A 20,580-nucleotide genomic window follows, 5' to 3' on the forward strand; every position below is an offset into this window, starting at 1 on the left:
TTAGTTTGGTCTTTCCTCAGCTGAATTCCCAAATGTGTTTTATATGTAGGACTAGAACATTTTCACTTCATTGTGTTGGCTGTTTGGTTTGTTTATATGTAGTTATGCATGTTTTATGCTCAGGAATTTACATACGCACATGCTTGCATTCTGCTCAGGATCAAAATCAACCAATTACTAAAGAAATCTGTATGCAAGGCGTTTCCCCTATGCCATTAAAAGCAGCACGACAAGCGGTGCCCAGAACTTCCTGTCTTGATTGGCATCCTCACCTCCTGTGTCGACTGCGCCCCCGTCATTCCCCTCTCTACCTATGGCACCTCTTTTCTACTCAGCGCACATCACAGTCAGGGAGAGGGCAACTTAACACAGCATGGAAGGAATACAATCACACAAAAATAACGCACACCTCTCCCTCACTCAGCCCCTCTCTGTGCATTAGTGAGTAGATTTCCTTTGCCTGACAATGATATACAAGGGTAGTGAGTAAAAGTCAAAGGAAGTGCATTGTAAGCATATGTACGGATATGTGGTTTGTACAAAAAAGAGCACACTGTGTAAATCCCGCTTCCACTGAGGCAATTCCTCCATGCATCGTCGGTGTCTTTGCCGGCCCAATTTGCATGACTTACAGTTCTCCGCTGGTCCTTAAGTATTGGGTGAGATTCTGCAGGACAAGGTTATGAACACACAGGGACCTCTTTCAGACACAGCGCGGGCCCCTCTTACTCCCACAGACCCATATATCTCAAAGTCAGGCTGCTGAGTGAGCACAGCGCCGAATGCCAACACACAGCCTGGGGAGCACTCAAAAGTAGCTTCTAACTGGCTACCACACAAGATGTACAGAAACACCCAGAACAATTTATTTGCCACATGCATACATATATTCAGCAAAAGAGAACAATGGTGTCAGATATGTGTGTTGTGTGCTTTCTCTTGTATCTGAAGCTCCAAGAGGGCCAGCTGGTGATGTGTCAGTTCCAGTTTCTGCGCTGGTCGGCATATCGCGACGTTCCAGACTCCAAGAAGGCTTTCCTCAACCTGCTGGCTCAAGTGCACAAGTGGCAAAGGGAGTGTGGAGAAGGACGCACAGTTGTGCACTGCCTGTGAGTAATGTTTTAGCAGCATGCGTCACGCAGATTGATACAGAAGGCAGTAATGTGCCCATTCTATTTCTGAAAAGCTCTTGCTGCTGTTGAAGACATTTTGAAGGCATTTTAAGCCGACACCATTTTCTTGGTGGGAGATGTCGCAAAAGTATATGAAAAAACATAGGAAATGTAAAATTGGCGACCGATTCTTGCCTTGTTTTTGTGTCGTTATGTGCGATTTGGCACAATGAGATGCAGCGTGATTTGTCATGGCAGTATTTATATTGTAGAAAATCAAATTGCGCCGTGCTGTGCTGTGAAGTCAGTGGTGTTATATGCGTCTGTGTTGTCCTAAAGCCCCGGAGAGCACACCCTGCTGATGAATATGAATGGGCCGTCCAGCTCATTGCCAACCCATCACACGCTCATCCCCACCGCCCCCATCCAGAAGCACATCACTCAGTGCTGTCACACAGTGTTACCCACGACAACCAGGAAAGAGATTATGGAGATCAAATCAATTATAGCTTAATACAGAATGCGATGGTTCTCACTACACTAAATCCAGCACTGCCAGAGCACTGACGACGATTGATTGCCTTAATATTGCTTCTATACACTGCAGAATCTCCCAGGCCCACCTGGCTGCGTTTGTCTCAGGAGAGAGGAAGTGGCTTGTCCTTCATCAGCTTATTGATAGCGTTTTACATTTATGATGACCGGGCGAGTATACAAGGCAAAAATGCCACACTATTGTGTTATTTCTCAATTTCAAACTACTTACAGTGTTTCTCATATAGCTGTTCTTATGTTGTATAAATATTTTATATTCATATTGTGTTTCAATTTAAACAAATGCTGTTTTTATGAGATAGATAGGAATTCAGATACAGGGTCATCAGATTACTGTTTGTTTTCTACTATTGTTTTCCAGAATTCAGTTAAACATGTATTTCATACTGGAAAAATAAGACGAGTACATATAGATAATATATATATGCCGTACTGCGGAAAAGTCTTGAGCCTTCTATCATTTCCTTGTATTTTGCTTCCAAGGATCCAGATTTTTATCTTGTTATCTGTTAAAGTAGTCTCGTAAGATAAATAGTTTTTTTTCTGACTGTTATGTGTGACAACTCAGCCAAGAGTCAATATGCCAGATTTAAATTGTATGTTTTAGCACTTTGTTGCTAGCTTAATTTTCCAGCCTGGAAATGATCCCACACTGGAAGCAGTGTGGGATCATCTTGATGGAGAACAGAACAAAAGGCAGCCAACATCAACACAAAAAAGAGCTTTGAATGTTCTTCAAAAAGCCTGGAGAACTATTCCTGACTACTTACAGAAATTACAAGAAAGCTACCCAAGAAAGTTCAGGCTGTGTTAAAGAATAAAGGAGGTCGTAGCAAATACTGACTTTCAAGCTGCCTGTAAAAACTCTGTTTTTGCCTCATGCACTGTATTTCAATCTATGTTTGCATCTTTCAAGAAATCACTGCTCCTGTAGCATAATACAAAGAAATGGGGGATGGATCTTCTGTACAGTACTGCACATGCACCCACTGCCCACCATATGTTAATTAAACTCATAATAAAGGTATTAGTCTAAAGCGGTGCTAACAGTCTAAGCATGCTAGCACGTTTACCGTGATAATGCTAACATGCTGATCGGATGATCTGATATCCTCGTGTTGGTGTTGTTCCCAGACCACCATGAAAATGTTGTTCCAGGTTCAACATTGCAAGTGACCAATCACATTGTTGTGACGTTATTCCTTTGCGCGCCAAGCCATTCGTGCATTTATGAAATTCCAATGTTGCAAGGACAATATCAATTCTGCTTACTGTTTATTAAAGGGTTACGGTTAGGGTTAGGGTCAGGGTCCGTTGATCGGCGGACAGAGGCGGTTTCACGCAGCTTAAGTACAGTTTTTTGTTTTACGCCGGTTTTTCCCGAAGTCGCAAAAGTATGACGTCACAACATTCTGATTGGTCACTTGCAATGTTGATCCTGGAACAACATTTAGTATGATGATCTGGGAACTACACCAACACGAGGATATCAGATCAACCCATGCTGATCACAGACAGTATGAAAAATGGATGTAGCTACAATTACATCACCATCGTTTCTAAAGTCCCATTTTGAAGTCTTGAGATGGATTTTTCCACCATTACCTTCTTGGTTGCAAAATGTTAAAATGCACACTCAGTGGGGCTGAAGACTTGTGACGGAAGCTTGTTAGCCAGTGAGGGTTTTTTGTGTGTGACCCGAAATGAGGGACTGAAACCATAAAATCAGCAGTAAAGTGTGTAAAGAGGCTGAGTCAGAAAGCTGTTTTTGCCTCAACTTCTAAGAGACTGGGAGTGATTTTGCAGCCACAGCTATCGCCCTCTGGTTTCTTTTGGATGGAATAAAACCTTCCAGGCACTTCTGCATTTGACCAGGAAACAGCATCTATGTTTTATTCTTCCTATGATCCTGATGTTTAGCCAGTAACATCAGCCGTGATCAGTTCAATATTAATTTTATTTATATAACATCAAATCACAACAACTGTCGCCTCAGGGCACTTGAGGGTGATCACCATCAAAATATAAAGTCTTAGAAAATGTTATATATACTAAAACTATCCTATTGAGGGTTTCAGATAAGAAAAAAAGCACCCTGAATGTTGGCACTTGCTTTAATGACAATCCATTTGGTAGCTGTTGAAACATTCCACTCAGAATCACAAATGTCGCTCTCGTAGTGGTGCAAGGGAAAAAGTAGACCACCAACGGCAATCAGATACCTTTTGGGAATCAAAAATGTTTATGTACAAATATCCAACCATTTATTGGTGCTGTATTTCAGTCTGAGCTAATGTGGTCAGTTTGACTGCACACAGTGCTGCACTAATAGCATGACTAAGTATATATTATAGGTTGCAAATTATATCAAAGGATCAAACTAATTTGATGCATTAATGAAGAAGGCTTGAACTTTTTTTGTCAATCACTTGCCAAATTTTTATATTCCATTTCAAGAAATGTTTATTTCATGGCATACACTTCGTTAAATTATGCAGTAGTGTCCCATGAGCGAAAACAGCCATGAAGCCTCTTTTTATTCTTCGATAATGCTCTCATTTCATGTTTTACGTTCACTTGGGCCTCCTACTCCTAACATAAACCGGTAGTTTAGAAAGAAAATACTGCACCACGGTAAATGGTTAATGGCCTGTATTTGTATAGCGCTTTACTAGTCCCTAAGGACCCCAAAGCGCTTTACACAACCAGCCACCCATTCACGCACACATTCACACACTGGTGATGGCAAGCTACATTGTAGCCACAGCCACCCTGGGGCGCACTGACAGAGGCGAGGCTGCCGGACACTGGCGCCACCGGGTCCTCTGACCACCACCAGTATAGGCAACGGGTGAAGTGTCTTGCCCAAGGACACAACGACCGAGACTGTCCAAGCCGGGGCTCGAACCGGCAACCTTCCGATTACAAGGCGAACTCCCAACTCTTGAGCCACGATGACCCAAAGCAACTCTGACTTGTATTCTTCCCAAAAACCACCTATTCTTTGCTCACTACTGATTCCAACCCAGTCTGTTATACAGTTATACACCTTCTTATTTAGTATTATGTTTCTTTTCTTTGACACAAGAAAAACAAACTTTAGCTTTTTTATTAACTCAAATAAAATATTACACGAAACTGCTAACACCTACTAAATATCAGGATTATGCAATGGTAATGTTACACAGCCCCAGAAGGGTCATGGTAGAAATTTCTGTGTTGATAGTTTGTCTGCCCATTTGTTATTTTCCCCTCACACTCGTCAGCTTGCATTAACTTTAATTAAGTTTTTCCATTCCCTCTGGACCATATATTGTATGATATAGTATGTATTATAAATAGACTGTGGCTGCTTTGACCACAGGCACCTTTACCTGTGCTCAGGAACAATCTGTACCTTTTGGAGAAAGAAATAATATCTTGATGAACTAAATCAACCAGTCGTCTTACCATCAGCAGCTAGTATTAATTGAGACAGCTGCTGGGATCATTAAATGATTGCATGACCTGACACTGCAATTGCGTTGGTGGTCATGTATGTACTGAAGGATCTTTGCTTTCATTATCACGACATTAGTAACAGGGCAGCACAGCAGGCACATGAGTGGCCAGCTCTTACCATCTCAGACAGTTTTTAGCCTGCACTTGTTTTGTGCCAGAGGCAACCCCAAACCATCTTTGGATATTATCAACACTGTGTTTTATATTATAATCTTTTGTACTGCCTCGACAGAGTCATTGATGCCGTGCATTTTTATAAGCATTGCACTGAACTTCCTTTATAGGTCAGCTGTGAGCGTCCAAGTAGAAGAAAACTGAAATGTGTGCTGCATGCAAAAGCCGTGAGTTTTACTTCGAGGGTGATGTTCTTATCTCTCCATATTTATTCACACCCTGGGAAACGCTAGATTGAGAATAAATGTGCCAGTTGGTCCAACGTTATAATGGGTAACTAAAACTAAACTAAAAACTGAAACCAGATGTGAAAAAATATTTCAGTAAAATAAAAACTAGACTTTGAAAAATGAAAAAAAATAAAATAAAATAAAATGGAGGTTATATGATTAGTTGGAATATTTGTTAGTTTTGCCTGATGAGTCATAGATAATGTGCTTATTGAGACTTTGGATGTCGACAAGACAAGGAGTCAACTGCTTGGATTTTTTGTTTTTGTAATACCAGTTATGATTTTCCTAACTCTTACCTCAGACATATGCCTTTCATGCAATAATAATTTAAAAGACTGAAACTAATAAAAACTGAAAAACTAAACTGAAATAAGAGAACCAGCTCTAAAAACTAACTGTACCTAAACTAAAAATGAAATAAAAATAAAAACAAACTAAAAACTACAAAACTATGATAACTCTGTGTTGGTCAAACCTTGGATTAAGGAGGAACAATGTGGTTTTCATCCAGCCTCGCCTCTGTCAGTGCGCCCCAGGGTGGCTGTGGCTACAATGTAGCTTGCCTTCACCAGTGTGTGAATGTGTGTGTGAATGGGTGGCTGGTTGTGTAAAGCGCTTTGGGGTCCTTAGGGACTAGTAAAGCGCTATACAAATATTTCAGTATGTTTGGGTGTTTGAGCCGCCAGTGTAGATGTGGTTTGTGGACTTGGAGAAGGTATTTGACCACTTATGGTGACTGGAGCCAAGTGCTAGAAGGATGTCACTCTCAGAGTCTTATCGCTGTTTTTTGCAGATGATGTGGTTCCTTTGCCATCACCAGGTGGTGACTTCCTGCTTGCACTGGAGCAGCTCACAGTTGTGCAGTGGTCAGAATGAGCATTAGCACCTTCTAGTCTGAGGGACAAGCTGCTTTTGTTAATGAGTTAGGGGAGGGGAGTGAAAGAGTGAACAGACAGACTGGTGCAGCATCTGCAGTGATGCTGACACGTCTATAATAACATCGCTATCAATTTACTGGTTATTCTACATCCCTATGTTCACCTCTTATCACAAAGTTCTGAGTGATGACAGAATGACACTGCAGAAACAAACCCTTTCTTCAAACGGTGGCTGTGCTCAGAAGAGGAACTCAGAGTAGAGCTGATCCAAACAAGGTGGCTCAGGCATCTGATTAGGATGTTTCCTTGGCTGGGTTTTCTGGATAGGCCCGGAACATGCGGCGAGTTTGCATCTTCAGCTTGTCAGGGTGTTTACGTCTTTACGTTGACTGGATAAGCTGGAGGAGTTGGCGAAGTTGGAGAAGGAGGTCTGGACTTGGCTGTGACCCGACCCTGGATAAGCTGTAGAAGATGAATAGATAAATGGAAGAAAGGAAACACTGCTGTAGATTAGCCTGGTTATGCTTTTTGTCAGATGCTTCTTGTTTTTGGTTTGTTTTGTCCGGCTTTGACTCTTTATGATTGTTTGTGCTATTGTACTGAAGTCTCTAAAATTGCTACTGTTATCTCTGACATAAACTGTAGCAGAGCTTTCTGGGTAATGTCCATTAGAGCAGTAAAGAGGAGTTACAGCAGCATCTATCCATAGCACTATGGACTGAACCATAAATGTAACATCTGAACATTAACCATATCCACAAGCACAGCTTTAATCAGCGCAGCCAGAGAGGGCTGCTATGCTGCTTGTGTACATTCATGGCTTTGCCTTTCAAAAGGAGGAATGAGCAGCAAAGGATCCATGTGTTCATCATCTCTCATTACCTTAGTATCTGCAGTGTTTGCATTGTGTAACTTCTCTAATTAGCTAACTAGTCCAAATCATGAAGTGATTGAACAGATCTGGCAGAGAGCATTGAGTCCTGTCCATATACACATGAATACCTGTGGATAGGTACAGTAGCAGCATTGATTTATGCCTGTACTGTGTAATAGTTATTAGACAATGTATTCTCTTCCACAGCAATGGTGGTGGCCGTAGTGGGACCTTCTGTGCCTGCAACATCCTCATCGAGATGATCCAGTATCAGAACATGGTAGACGTATTCTATGCTGTCAAAACTCTACGCAACTGCAAACCCAACATGGTCGAGTCTCTGGTATGGAAGTTTAGTCTAGTCTGTAAATTCACTGAAAAAACCCAAATTCAATAAATTTGAGATTTTTGACTCTAGTTTTGTGTTTTTCCTTTTTGTTTCTTTAGGACCAGTATCGATTTTGCTATGACCTTGTCCTTGAGTACTTGGACTGCTTTGAAGGCAGATAGCAACTAAACGTTTACGACAGCAGCAAATTCCCACGCGCTGGAGACAAAGGTCACCTGGTGACCCCCCATCTACTTAAATGTTTGGACCTGTGAAGTTGGCTTTGAAAGGACTGCAGAGGAAGGAGAGCAAAGAAAAAAAACATGGTCAAGGTTCTGACTTTTAACCTTTAATGTACAGCTGTGATTTCCTCCTTGTTGGTGATGTTTATCTCTTTTGATATTTTTTTTTTTGTGCTTTTCTCGGTCCTATTTGCCTCTTGGACTACATCTTGTATGTGCTAAGGGTTTCTGTAGCAGCAAAACAATATTTGGAGCTGCAATGTGGACCTGTCTCTTCAAAGCAAGGGTCACCTTGGCTGTGTTTCATCATTTCATTCGTACAAACCGAAGACGCTGGATCTAATTCTGGAGTTACAGCAGCATTATTTAAACGTGGAAGAGCTACATAAAATAACGGTCCACTGTGCTCGTGGCATGACTTATCTACCATACCATAAACTGCCTTATTCTCTAATGATAGGACAGATTTATTGAAACCACCAAATAAATCGATAAAGTTTTTCACCTGGGGTAGAACACAAGAACAAGAGATTTTAAGAGACCTACATTGTAAAGCAGACCAGCCCAGTATTCAACAGTATTGATGCAGAAACTGTACAGTAGTGCAATGTGTTGTATTTTTCCATAATGTTTGTGCTGGATTACCATGTGTGCTACAGGTGGGCGTTACTGGCACTGAGCCTGGTGCCACCGAGGGAGATTCCTGTCTCGTTACTGTCACGGTGCCAATCCCACTGACTGACTTGAATCCTTTGCTTTGTTCTATTGCTTCATCTTGATATATGCCTACAAACAAACACTATGTACTGCATCAGCTAATGTTCTCGCTCCGAAGTGATTGTTTGTACTTTATACTCACCGGAGACAGCAAAAGGAGAGGATGGCGAAAGCTGTTTGAAAGGCATCGAGATGCCACAGTGTTGGTGTGAAAAATGATGCGCCATTAATGCTGTGGTGAAGTGTCTGAACTGGTGCGGTCACACAGGTCTCAGTCTGCACCTCTTCTACTCATTCATTGTCCGAGGCGTTTGGTTGTGCTGTAAAAACAAAAAAAGTCTAAGAAAAGCAAAAAGAAAACCGGGGGTAGGGGGCACTAAGATGGGGTAGATGGTGGGAGTGCTATCTTGGGTCACCGCTCATTGCTGAACATATTTTTTTGATTGCAGAAATGTGGTTTTAAAAAAGTAGTAAAAGTAAGAAGCTGTTGGCCACATACCCTGCTGCTGACTTACCGCAGAGTTGATGGATAAACAAAATCCACTCTTTTTCAGCTGTTGGCCAGGGCCTGGAGAGCACTGGAACTCTTCATGCCTGAATCAATGTAAGAAGCAGTCAGGTTGGGATTTGTGATACACATAATGATCAGAGACAACTTTGAAACATGCTCTTGCAAAAACCCCATTACACAGAGGAAGAGATTTATTTATTTTTTTTTTAAATCACTTTTGCGTTATAGCCACAAAAATATCTCTAATAAGCTCCATTAGAGATATTTTAAAACATAGGCCTTTTAAAATATGTTATGCCCCAACACATTTCCCGAGACTCCTTTAAGTAGAGGTTTTCAGGGAGGGTGGTAAAGGTATCACTCCAGGACATATCCTAATGAACAAGGAGAGACAGCTTGAAGCCTGCAGAAGCTGAGAAAGGCAACCCTGCTGCTAGTTTGCAGCTCACACTCTGGTTCAGGTGGGATAACCAGAATATGTGAGCAATCTAACAGTATACAAACATCACCAGACTCCCACAGATTCTCAAATAGAGCAGCTTGTTTGTGATGAGGAGGAAGAATGAGGTAGCTACATTGTAGTCAGTGATCTGGCAAAAGATTGCTGAAGGAAGTGCCTGGACACTTTTTTTGTTAAGGGTGGAAGGAATATGTATATACAGATGTATATTATGTTATGTGAATAATATATTATATGTTTGCCCAGAGTAAAGACGTATAGTAAGTAACCACAACATAACCATAAAGCTGAATGTTGCTGTAAATGAGCATTTTGTGAGTTTTTGTCAGAACTTTTAACGACGAGCGTTCATCCCAGCGCTGCGAGCGAAGCGGCTCATGAGGCGTGTTCGGGCGCTCGTTACGCTTTGCATTTTCTTTTCAGTGATTTCAGAATAACCCGATCCATATGATTTGTTTCAACCTTTAGCCACGACTGTGAGTGCATTATACTTTTACCATTCCAAAGCTTTTTATTATGACTATTTCTGAGTGACAACTGCCAACACAGGACGTTTGATTTCACTTGTTGTTTTCTGTATGAACCAACAGTACATGACTACTGTGTTTTTGATCATTGTATTTGTGGGGACATGGTGTGTATTTAATGAAAGAAAATAAGAAGAGAGATGTATATCGGGGTAGAAAGATCTTTCTTTTGAGCGATACCAACGATTAACAATAAATGAACAATGGGGGGAAAAAAGACGTTGTCGCAGCCTTTATTGGATGTTCTGTACCAAATGCATACACGGCTAAAAAACCCCAACACACAACTAGAGATGGCACGATACCACTTTTTTATGTCCGATACCGATACCGATATCATAAATTTGGATATCTGCCGATACCGATATGAATCCGATATAGTGTTTGTTAATCAACAAAACTGTTTTTTAAATATCTTGCTGCATTTTGTATAAGTTCATACTCAAGTTTAAAACAACAACTACACTAAAGCTATTCTGTTATACCTGTATGCAAAAAAAAATATTTCATAGTTCAGCAATACTGATCAATCTAATAAACTTAAACCTACACCATCCTCCCTATTCTGGTATTTTAAAGAGTACTTAGCGTAAATATTAAGCAACCTAACTAATAGGGTTCCAACTCCCAGCAACAACAAAAATAAATAAATAAAAAATGGGGAACCACCCCTCATGCTCCAACTCATGATGCTTAATCGACGTAATCAACCTTAATTTGATGCAGTGTGAAAAAAAATGCACAGAAATCAATTATTTTTCAAGAAATATTAAATAGATTCAACATCTTTCTTCAACAAAATTGCAGACTGCACAGATGGTACCTTCCCAAAGGAAAAAGTACTATAGCTTACTAGGGTATATATATTAGACTTAATAGTTACTATATACAGTAATTGACTTCTATTCATTTTACATCAAATTAAAACTTTGGGTGTCAGATAATTATTTATTAAAAGCTAGACATTTTAAATGAGAATAAGAAAGAAAAGTATGTCTTTGTGCCCCCTTTTCCCTGTTAATGCCCTATCGGCCCCCCTGGCTAAACTTTTTTTAAAAAGATCCTCGAGTAGAAAGTAATATTAAATAAATTCTAACAACAGCTTATCAAGCTTAAACGTGCTGCTGTTGTTTATCCGCTGGTTTCCTCTTTCTGGTGCAAAGTGGGCCAAAAACAAACAACAGAGACGGACTCGCAACAGAAAAGCCGATCAGCTGATCGTTAAGCAGTTTCATGATTGAAGTAGCAGCAAGAAGAGGCAGTCGCTTGTTAAGCTTAACGCAGGAATGCTTTACAAACATTCAGAGATGGACTTACACACTTGCTTTACTTCTCTCGGGGATAACTTTGTCGGAGATGAAATGCCGGGTTGCTAGTGAAGCTCCACACGCTATCCAGACCACCGACAGGTCCCGCATGCCACAGCCGCTCTATCATGTGATGCATACTGCTCCGACGTGCTAACGTTCTGAGGTAAGTTACGGTGTGTTGCAAGTTTTGTGAGGTGCTTTCGTGGTATTTAATGGATCGGATTACATTTTTTATTTTTCTCCGATATCCGATCCAGTAATTTAGGTCAGTATCGGACCGATACGTAATATCGGATCGGTCCATCTCTACACACAACGTGGTTTCATGATCAGATTGTCAGCAGAAGCACAGACCTGATGGCAAAAGATGGACTTTCTGTCTATATCCCCTCTGACCCACCTGCGGTTTCTCATGCGGATGTGATCTTTTAACATTTTCCCGTCACCTTGAACCGCATTGACCATTTGATCTGACCCGCCTTTCTGATCCCTCACCCTGTTTCTTTTCCTTATCTCTTTTAATCATACCCCTCCGCCACACCCTGCTCATTTTCCATTACTTTCAATGTATTTTCCTCATCGTTTTCTCCATCTCTTGCATTGCTCCTTAGCTCAGAGTAAGGTGACTCCAGACCACAGACTTCCTCTCTTACCCCGTGGCTACGTTGAATAATGCAGCAGTCCTGCAAACTGATCCAGTCTTCAGCAGAGAGACTAGTCAGATTAATTAGAGTACAAGACCCCCTACTGTTCGGATGAGGACAATGTAGGCTGTGCAGACTTGCCTTTATTTTCTCATAGATTGATTAAGCTGCAAAAACAAACTTTAAAGGAGTGTGTCGGTATATTTAAGTATTCCTAAGTTGGTACTTTTCCACTAGTCATGTTGGTGAAAAGGGCAGGAATACCTTGTAGATTAATGAGGCAATGAGCTATTTTTATGGAGACAGGTCATTTATACAACCCTATTTAATATCTGCAAGATTTTCTCAATTTCCCTTTTCACCTGCAGAAAGCCATTACAACATAAAATCCTTTTTTCCATCTTTTATTTCTCATATTTGACCGGCGGTTTAAATTAGCTGGTAATTGGAATCTTATCATTTAATTCTGATGGTGTAATGACTGTCGTGGTCAAGGCACTTATCACTTTGCCAGGATCCAACAGGGCTTTGTCTTTTCTCTCTCTTTGGAGCATCCTGTCTTATATTCTGTCACTGATGGGCTCGATAGATGTCGGCTTCTCCTCAGTCTCCCTGTTGAGTCTCACCACATACACTCGGATATCTTTCTATAAAACGGCTGTGACTTCCGACAGCTTCTGTTATTGGCTGATATAACGGAGAAAGCTGAAAAATTATCTAGTAATTTGATCAGGTATGATTAATGTTATTGTTAATGGAAGTTTTAAAACAAATCTACTTCAAGGTATTTGGATAGACAATACAATATTGTGCAAAGTCTTGAGTGTCCCCCTCATATTTTTATATTTTGCTTCCAAGGAGCCAAGCTGTTACTTTTAAGTGGTCTTAAGCAATATTCATTCAGGTTTTCTTTTAAAGTTGGCCACCTTTTCACTCATTTTTAGTCCAATCCTTGTATTACACCAAATATAACAGAGTTTAACATAAACGTATAATATAAAAAATTTTTATTTGCACTTATAAGGTGATTCGAAAAGTGCTATTAGTTAAAAGCATGGTGTTCAGTTTGTCCTTAAAAATGTGAGAAAACTGGACAAATGGAGGACAAAGGAAGAAGGTGCATGGCTAAAAAACTATCCACAGCATATAAACAATATGCAGCAGATAGCTTTAGTATCTAAAGCATACCAGTAAAGACCAGAGTATGCATCAGGTCCTTGAGTTTATCCATCTGCTCATTAGAAATCCATTCTTAAGGAAGGGAAGCAGGTGCAGTATGCCACATTACACAAGAGCTGCACTGAAAATAAGTAGCAACAGGTCTTATTGTAAAATTTGAAACTTTTGGTTCAAATTATCATCAACATATACAGAGGAGGTCAGTGTTTACATCCATCAGTAAAACATGGTGGAGGCTCTGTCATGGTGTATGGCTGTATTCCAAACGTTGGTGTTGGGAATCTTGTCAAACTCGTTGCCGAAAAGGAACGTAGATCCAGCATGCAATCAGAAAAGCATCTAGATGGCAGTGACTTCATTTATCAGCATGAAAATGATCCCAAACACAATGTTAATGCAGTGTTATTACTCTATTAATACCTATAAAGACAGAGTCCAAATCATCTTGACAGAGAGCACAGAGGCAGCCAACATCCAAGGAATAGCTTCAGTGTCCTTCAAGAGATTTGATGAAGTATTCCTGAAGACTACTTAAACTACAAGAAAGCTTGTCTGAGATAGTAAAGGTCGTGTGAAGGTTCAAAACAATAGAATGAAGGTGGTCGTATCATATATCGATTTTCAAGGTCATTGCAACTGTACAAACCCCATTTTCCCCCCTTATATACTGTATTTCCATAAATGGTTGCATGTTTCAGTAAATTGCTGCACCTATTTCCAATTTTCCAAACAAGACCTTTTGCACAGTAAATATAAATTATTCATAGTTTTGTGACTTTTACAGTCTTGCAACTGTAAAAAGAAGCAATGTCTGGGACTCAAAAACATGCTCACTCGTTGCCTAATAGCTACAGAGACATGATCCGGGTTTTAACATCGGCAGAATGCTATTCTTCAAAGCACAGTGGTGTATCTTACTAAATGTTTAATGATTCTTCTTTCATGCCAAATGCTTTGCTAATAGATGCAGATAAAATCCAATATTCTCTGGGAGAATATTGTCACAGAAGCTTCTGCGGGTGACCTTGCCCAAGCCTCAGTCAATAAGTCGATAGAGAAGATGGCATGAAAATAAAGTTGCAGGCTTTTAGAAAGTGGGATAAATATCTGGTGTATGTCTGGGGATGTATTATATGATTCCTTAGGACCAATAGAGACTTAAACAAAGTCCCATCCACTGAGTAAAGCCATTCTTCTCTTTCTGAGCATTTTTTTTATACTATAAACACACAACTAAACAAACACACACCATATCCACACTATCTTGTTCTACCATCCTGGTGGTACTCGGCTTCTGCTATAGAGTGCAGCAGACAAGACAGGTGGTTCAGCTTTGTGCTCAGCAGAGCGAGGACAGCGAGAAGAGCCAGCCAGATGGCTCCGTCCACCATGTTTTCTCACCGGTTCCATTGCCACAGTCAGTCTGATTGGAGTCCTTATCTCAACAGTGTGCTCCGAGTTCAGTGAAAGTCATGGTTGACATGAACAAGGGGAAGAGAGGAAGCTTCTGATGGTTCCAGCCTGGATCATGCAAGCAAACAAGGAGCCTGAGACAGATAACCAGAATCAGAGGACACATGAGTGATTCAGCCGTCCCTTTCCTCTTTATCACGCTCGCCTTTCGCTGTTGGGTAGCACAACAGTAGCTTGCCGCCACCACCAACACCGGCCACCTTTAACTTTGGATCCTCTGACTTGTGTCATTTGTGGGGTTGAGTTCAACAGCTGAATTAAGCTGGAGGAGGGGGATGAACACGGCAGGCGATAGAGAAGTTGGATAATCCAGAGAGAGACAAAAAAAAAAAAAGTTTGGGAAGTTGTGGTGATGAAATATCAGGATTGTGTACACAAAATCCGTCTCTGCCACCGCGCACTCTCTCGATAACAACACAATCTCAGGTGAAGCAGAGGCTGAAGTTATTTTGCTCCAAGGATAATCTCTCGTTGTTAGTACACACATAGAGATGTTGAGCCTTGAGGTTTCTGGGGAGAAGCTTGTAAACGATCTTATGTCAACATGAGCCATTTCTAGGTTGTGGCAATAATGCTTCTCCGAGCTGCTATAAATTTGAGAGATGAGCTTATCAAAAGGTCAGCCCTTAGAGGGACTGGCTTAGCAACTGGATTTATCCTTCAGTTTATTTAGAGCAGAAAAATGGGGCCACAAGCGACGACTAGCATCAATCATACTCCATTGTGATCCTTGACAAACTTAAAGAAAGAGCAGGAGTCTTTGTGATTTCATCTAAAGGCAGGGAACAAACACTGGGAGTATACTCAAGTCAATAAAGTATGGAATTACCTTTTATTGCTTTTAAGTTATAAAACATATTCAGGCACAGGAGCTCCTGCATATTACATGTCCCCCGTTGAGAATGATTAGATTTGATTTCTACCTTCCTATTTTTTGACATCTTAGTGTTTTTGTTTTGTTTTCGTTTTATTGTTTTGGGGTTTTATGGTGTTTTTTATGCCATTAAAATTAAATAATATGAGAAGAATTAAATCTGTTATCAACTTTCAAGGCCTTCAAACTTTCCTGTCCACTCTTGAGAATATCTATTTTGTCTTTGTTTTCTAAGTTTTTTTTCTCACTCATCCTTTTTTGCCCTTCTTCTCTCTCTTGTCGCTTCTTCTCTTATCTTTCTCTGTCTTCATCCCCCCGCCTCCTGCCCCCTTCTTTCCTCCAGCAGTTGTTGAAATAGATGCGGCTAAGAGAGGACAGTTGTGCAGCTGATAATACTATATTAACCTCAGGGAGAACACAGTTGTCCTCTGCTCTCCCATCTCTGTTCCACACCAGACATCCCCGACTGCAGGCCGCATTAACCCCAGTCTTCCCCCACTCTGTCATCCCTGGAGCCCTACGTTCACCGGTTCACGAAGCCCCATAGCGGCAACTGATCTTCTTTCTGCCAGGGCTGAGTAATGCCATGCTATGTGAAAAAATGTTGTCTGCATCCTGAATGGAAACATGGCCCAGAACGCTATTACTTCCCAGAGTACTTTGTCTTTCACACCTATGTAGCGTCATTCACAATGTCTACATTTCATTTAGCACCTTATCCTGTGGAGAATAGTTGCGCACTCCCACACTGCCTGCATGCTCTTTTTTTTTATAGAGAGGATTGTTTTCTGTATATTACACACATACAGAAAAACACACACTGAGCTAAACGTTAAACATAACTATGTATTTTCTGTACAAAGATGAAGCACATGTTGTCTAGAACAGTGTTGGGGTTGTCAAAAAAGTAATTTATTACTCATTACTTTGTTCCCCTTTTTTGTAAAAAAACAAAACAACTTATTTTAAAGTAAATTTTTGTATAATGTAACTTTTTGCTCCAGGCAGAAAGTAATTTGTTACACTGACATTACTTTCATGTTTCTGTGTAACTTGATCTTAAATGCGTTGTCACATAATTACCAGCTGACATTATAAATCTGAGGCTGCAGTCCAACGCATCTGCACACATTCAATCTTTTTAAAATATCTGCTGTGGTGGTCTGCAAGTTGGATGAGTATGAAGGTAAAGCAAAGTTGAAAACCAAAGTATCTCGACTCTGTCGATCACCACAGAGATTCTACTACAGAAGCATGAACAGAAATGGAGGCCACAATGCTGTTAGCTTGACTGCTCATCGATGCCTTTGTGACCTTTTGAAGTTTAGGCTCTGGCTGCAGGTTTGAGGTCAGCATACACTCAACTTTGTGTTCTTGGCCAAAAAAGCCAAAGTTGTGCAAGCAGAATAATGCAATTGTCGGCTGTCATGGAGGCAGTTTGGACTTTACTGTCACACTCTTATTCTTTTGCGCATTAAAAAAGTAATGACAATATCTAATCTACTCAAAATCACTCTGCTATATTCCTCCTCCCGATGCACGAACTGAAATCGGCTAACTGTTAGCAATAAGTAATGCTGTCATTGCTGCAAGCAAGGTAACAAAATAACATAATAGTTAATTAAAAACTATAAACAGTCATATTTTTAGATGAAGCAATTTTGATTTCCAGCCTTCTGGTAAAAGCCAAACTTCAGAAAGATCCTGTCCTTAAGCTAAGCTAGCTAGCTGCCATTAGTATCCAAACCCTATCAAAAGCATAATTTCCAAAAGTGAAACTATTACTTTTAGCAGTTGCTGGGTTAATACTTTATTTAAACTTGTTGAACATTTTGCACAAATTGCTTATTTAATAAAATCTGACAATTTGCTTTTCTCTTATTACCACCGTCTTCCCATCCCTGTGCAGGTCAGTAAGACAGTAGTACTGAATGACTTGGCTACAAATTGGTCTCCAGGTCTTGGCTTTTGCCCACAGAGAGTAACTGTCAGTGTCATGTTCTGGTCTTTCACAACCTTCAAACCTAATTAAAGGGAAGAAGGAACTATTTCTCTTCATCGCTCTGCATGGCTTCTTCGTTTAATGCTGTGCCTGAACCTCAGAGCACTGGGGATTATGCTGTCATGTCATGTAGACTGAACCCAGGGATCTACATGCATGCAGATACGAGCTCTTTAATATTTCATTCCACAGGTTGGACTGCTTGCCTGCACCTCAAGAAAAAAAAATCTTTGGATACTGCGTCAGACAGGATAATAACAGAATAATGCATGGCCCCGGTTTCACTACATTTGACTATCTAACTCTGTCTTTTTTAAAAAAATGATCAGCTTTTGCAGCCTTTTATCAATTTCACTCTTGCACTTGCAATTTCCTTTTTTGTCCTCTTGTCTATTTTTTAAGCGTCCTCAACTTTCTCTCCCACCATCTGTTCCCTTCCTTTTTAGCCCTCTTGTGCTTTCCTCATCCTCTCTGCATCTCACCGGTTTTGTGTCAGGTGGGATTGTTTGAGGTGTGAGTTTCTGACAGCTGATCGAGGGCTTGTTGGGTAGGGCGGTGCTTTTTTTCCCCCCTGCCCGCTTGTCAGCTGTCTGCTCTGCCGTGTGACCGGGGTGACGAGGTCATGACATTCATTGTGGAAACTTGTATTTGATGTTGCCGTGTCACTCAAAAGAACGTCGACAACAGCGTCCTCGGTGAGGTCTGCCTTTAAACTACATACTGTTAACAGGCAGCCTTTTCTGCTCCTGTCACAGCATCACATTACGCTTTGCCAGCAATGCAAAACATCCCGATTTAGCGCCTGTAACATGGCACGAATCCGTTTTGCTGTCACTATTTACTGAAAAGCAATTTCTACTTTTTCGTTTAATTTTTTTTAAGAGTGGATGAAGAAGGTTTCAGAAGCACGACAGAGAGAGCACACTTGCAGAAAAGAAAAGTCACACTCTGCTAGGTGTGGACGACTAACTGGACTTTGCCTTTGTGCTAAGGCATTGTTATTTAAAGACTGAGTTCACTGATGCACCGTGGCATTCTAACTCCATATTTGATGTTAATCTGCTGGAATGAGCAGAAAAACACGAACACATTGAACCATGTTGCATATTGCATTGAGCTTGACATGTGTCTCTAAAGTGGCAACAACTGACTGTAATTACCGTGAATGGCCAAATGCAATGCTTACATTAGAGATGGAAGAATAGCTAGCAACCTCCTTGTCATATCTACTGGATGCCAGTTATTGTTACTCTCTTGTCTTTGGTTCAGTAGACATCCCTTGTGGCCACGCTGAGCTGTGCAAGCAACATTTGAGGAGGACAACATATCTGTGAATGTATTCATTTCTTGTTCATTGTAGATGTTTGTTGCTTTCACTTCTTTTATTATCTGCTCCAAATGCACGTTAAATGCATGCAGAAAAAGGAAAAGTCACTCCTATAGGCCAGTAGAAGCTCGAATAATCCTGCCTGTGTTTCAGTCACATGAATGACATTTCCAGCATGGACAAACTTGGTTGTTTGAGAGTTTAAAAGTCTCTCACATCTTCAGTGGTTTAGACCAACGGTCCCCAACCCCCGGGCCTTGGACCGGTACCGGTCCGTAAGTCGTTTGGTACCAGGCCGCGAGAGTTGAGGCTCAGGTGTGAAATGTATGGTTTTCAGGGTTTTTATCGGTTTTCAGCGTTATTTTGTTATCGTTTTTAATCGTTAACTCGGTTTTCCTGGGTATTTTCAAGTGTGTTATGAATAAATCTTCTTTTTTTCGGTACCGGTACTAGTTTTATTTTGTTATATTTATCCGCGACACCTTAAAGGCCGGTCCGTGAAAATGTTGTTGGGCATAAACCGGTCCGTGGCGCAAAAAAGGTTGGAGACTGCTGGTTTAGACTGTGGCTCAGTGTGCTTATTGGTTGCCCCAGCCTGTCTTCACGTGATAAAAGACCCTGACAACATTGTCGACCCGAGGAGAAGCTGTGCAAAAGAGAAGTAATATTAAAAGCAGGTTTTGTAACAATGAGGATCTCAGTCCAATGCCCAGTGTCCTCCCAGACATGCACCATTAGAGGTGAAACACCAGGGGCTCATGTGATCTCTTTAGAGCAAATGTTAACTCTGAGACTTTGGACCATTAGAAGAAACCAGGAGTTTAATCTGTAGTTTTTAAGCTAATGCACATAGGTTCTAATGATGCATTTCATTGCAACACCTCATCTTGTGGCTCAGTGCAGTGTGGAGTACGATGATAGGGTTTTCATTTAATACGGTCATAACGACGGTAGCAGCAGTGACTGTGGTTAGGAACGGAGGTATGTCTTCAAATAAAACTGCCTGCAAACCTCGAGTTTTTAGGATACCTGACCAAACTCCGCCTGGAATTCCTCTCAGGTTAAGGTGTAAATTGAACAGAACACCTTCTCTGTTGTGTCAAACTGAGAGAGTGAAATGCTCCCATGTCTTCCTATCTGTATCCTGGGGCTCTGTAACACCTGTCTAATTAGCTGTGCAGCACGACAGCAGTGGACACATGAACTCTGTTCCTCTCATATAAGCAACAAGAAGGGTTTTGTACACATAGTCTGCACTTTAAATGCACAGACACGTACTGTGTGAACAAACGCACGTTTTTCACTTAATGTTGTAAGATGGAAAACATACAGTATCTTGTTATTACAACTTTGTGTTGATGCAACAGTTTCTGGGCACTCAAGCTGACTTTGCCCGTTTTCTTGTTCTAAATAGTTCAGCGTTTTTCTCACCTGCCTCTGAGCTTTCATGGTTCTGGCTCTTGGGCTTTGTGAAAGCTCCTGCTTAGAGATTGTTTGCAGCCGCAGACACTTCCAGCTCAGTTCCAGGGGAAAGGAAAAGCAATTCCATGCTTGGGCCACAGTGAATCCGTCTCTGTCAGTTCCGCTTCTCGATGCCCTCAAATCACATTCCCCTCCACCCATCCGCTCTCCCATCAGCCTTTGCTGTTCTGTGATCAG

General features: G+C 41.0%; 1 protein-coding gene across 4 annotated transcripts in view; it reads left to right on the plus strand.

The window, feature by feature from the left end:
* ptprub (protein tyrosine phosphatase receptor type Ub) overlaps nucleotides 1-10,329 on the plus strand; it is a 190,084-nt gene extending 179,755 nt beyond the window's left edge. For 3 of the 4 annotated variants that reach the window (XM_040012818.1, XM_040012819.1, XM_040012820.1), the window contains 3 exons: nucleotides 952-1,109; nucleotides 7,535-7,670; nucleotides 7,775-10,329. In XM_040012818.1, coding sequence (XP_039868752.1) covers nucleotides 952-1,109; nucleotides 7,535-7,670; nucleotides 7,775-7,837 — 357 coding nt within the window. In that variant the 3' untranslated portion in view covers nucleotides 7,838-10,329. The remainder of the gene's footprint in view (nucleotides 1-951; nucleotides 1,110-7,534; nucleotides 7,671-7,774) is intronic. The other variant, XM_040012822.1, reaches the window with a different exon arrangement.
* Nucleotides 10,330-20,580: the final 10,251 nt, after the last annotated feature.

The sequence above is a fragment of the Simochromis diagramma genome, unplaced genomic scaffold (genome assembly GCF_900408965.1).
Source record: "Simochromis diagramma unplaced genomic scaffold, fSimDia1.1 OVJJ01000618.1, whole genome shotgun sequence".
NCBI classification, from domain to species: domain Eukaryota; kingdom Metazoa; phylum Chordata; class Actinopteri; order Cichliformes; family Cichlidae; genus Simochromis; species Simochromis diagramma.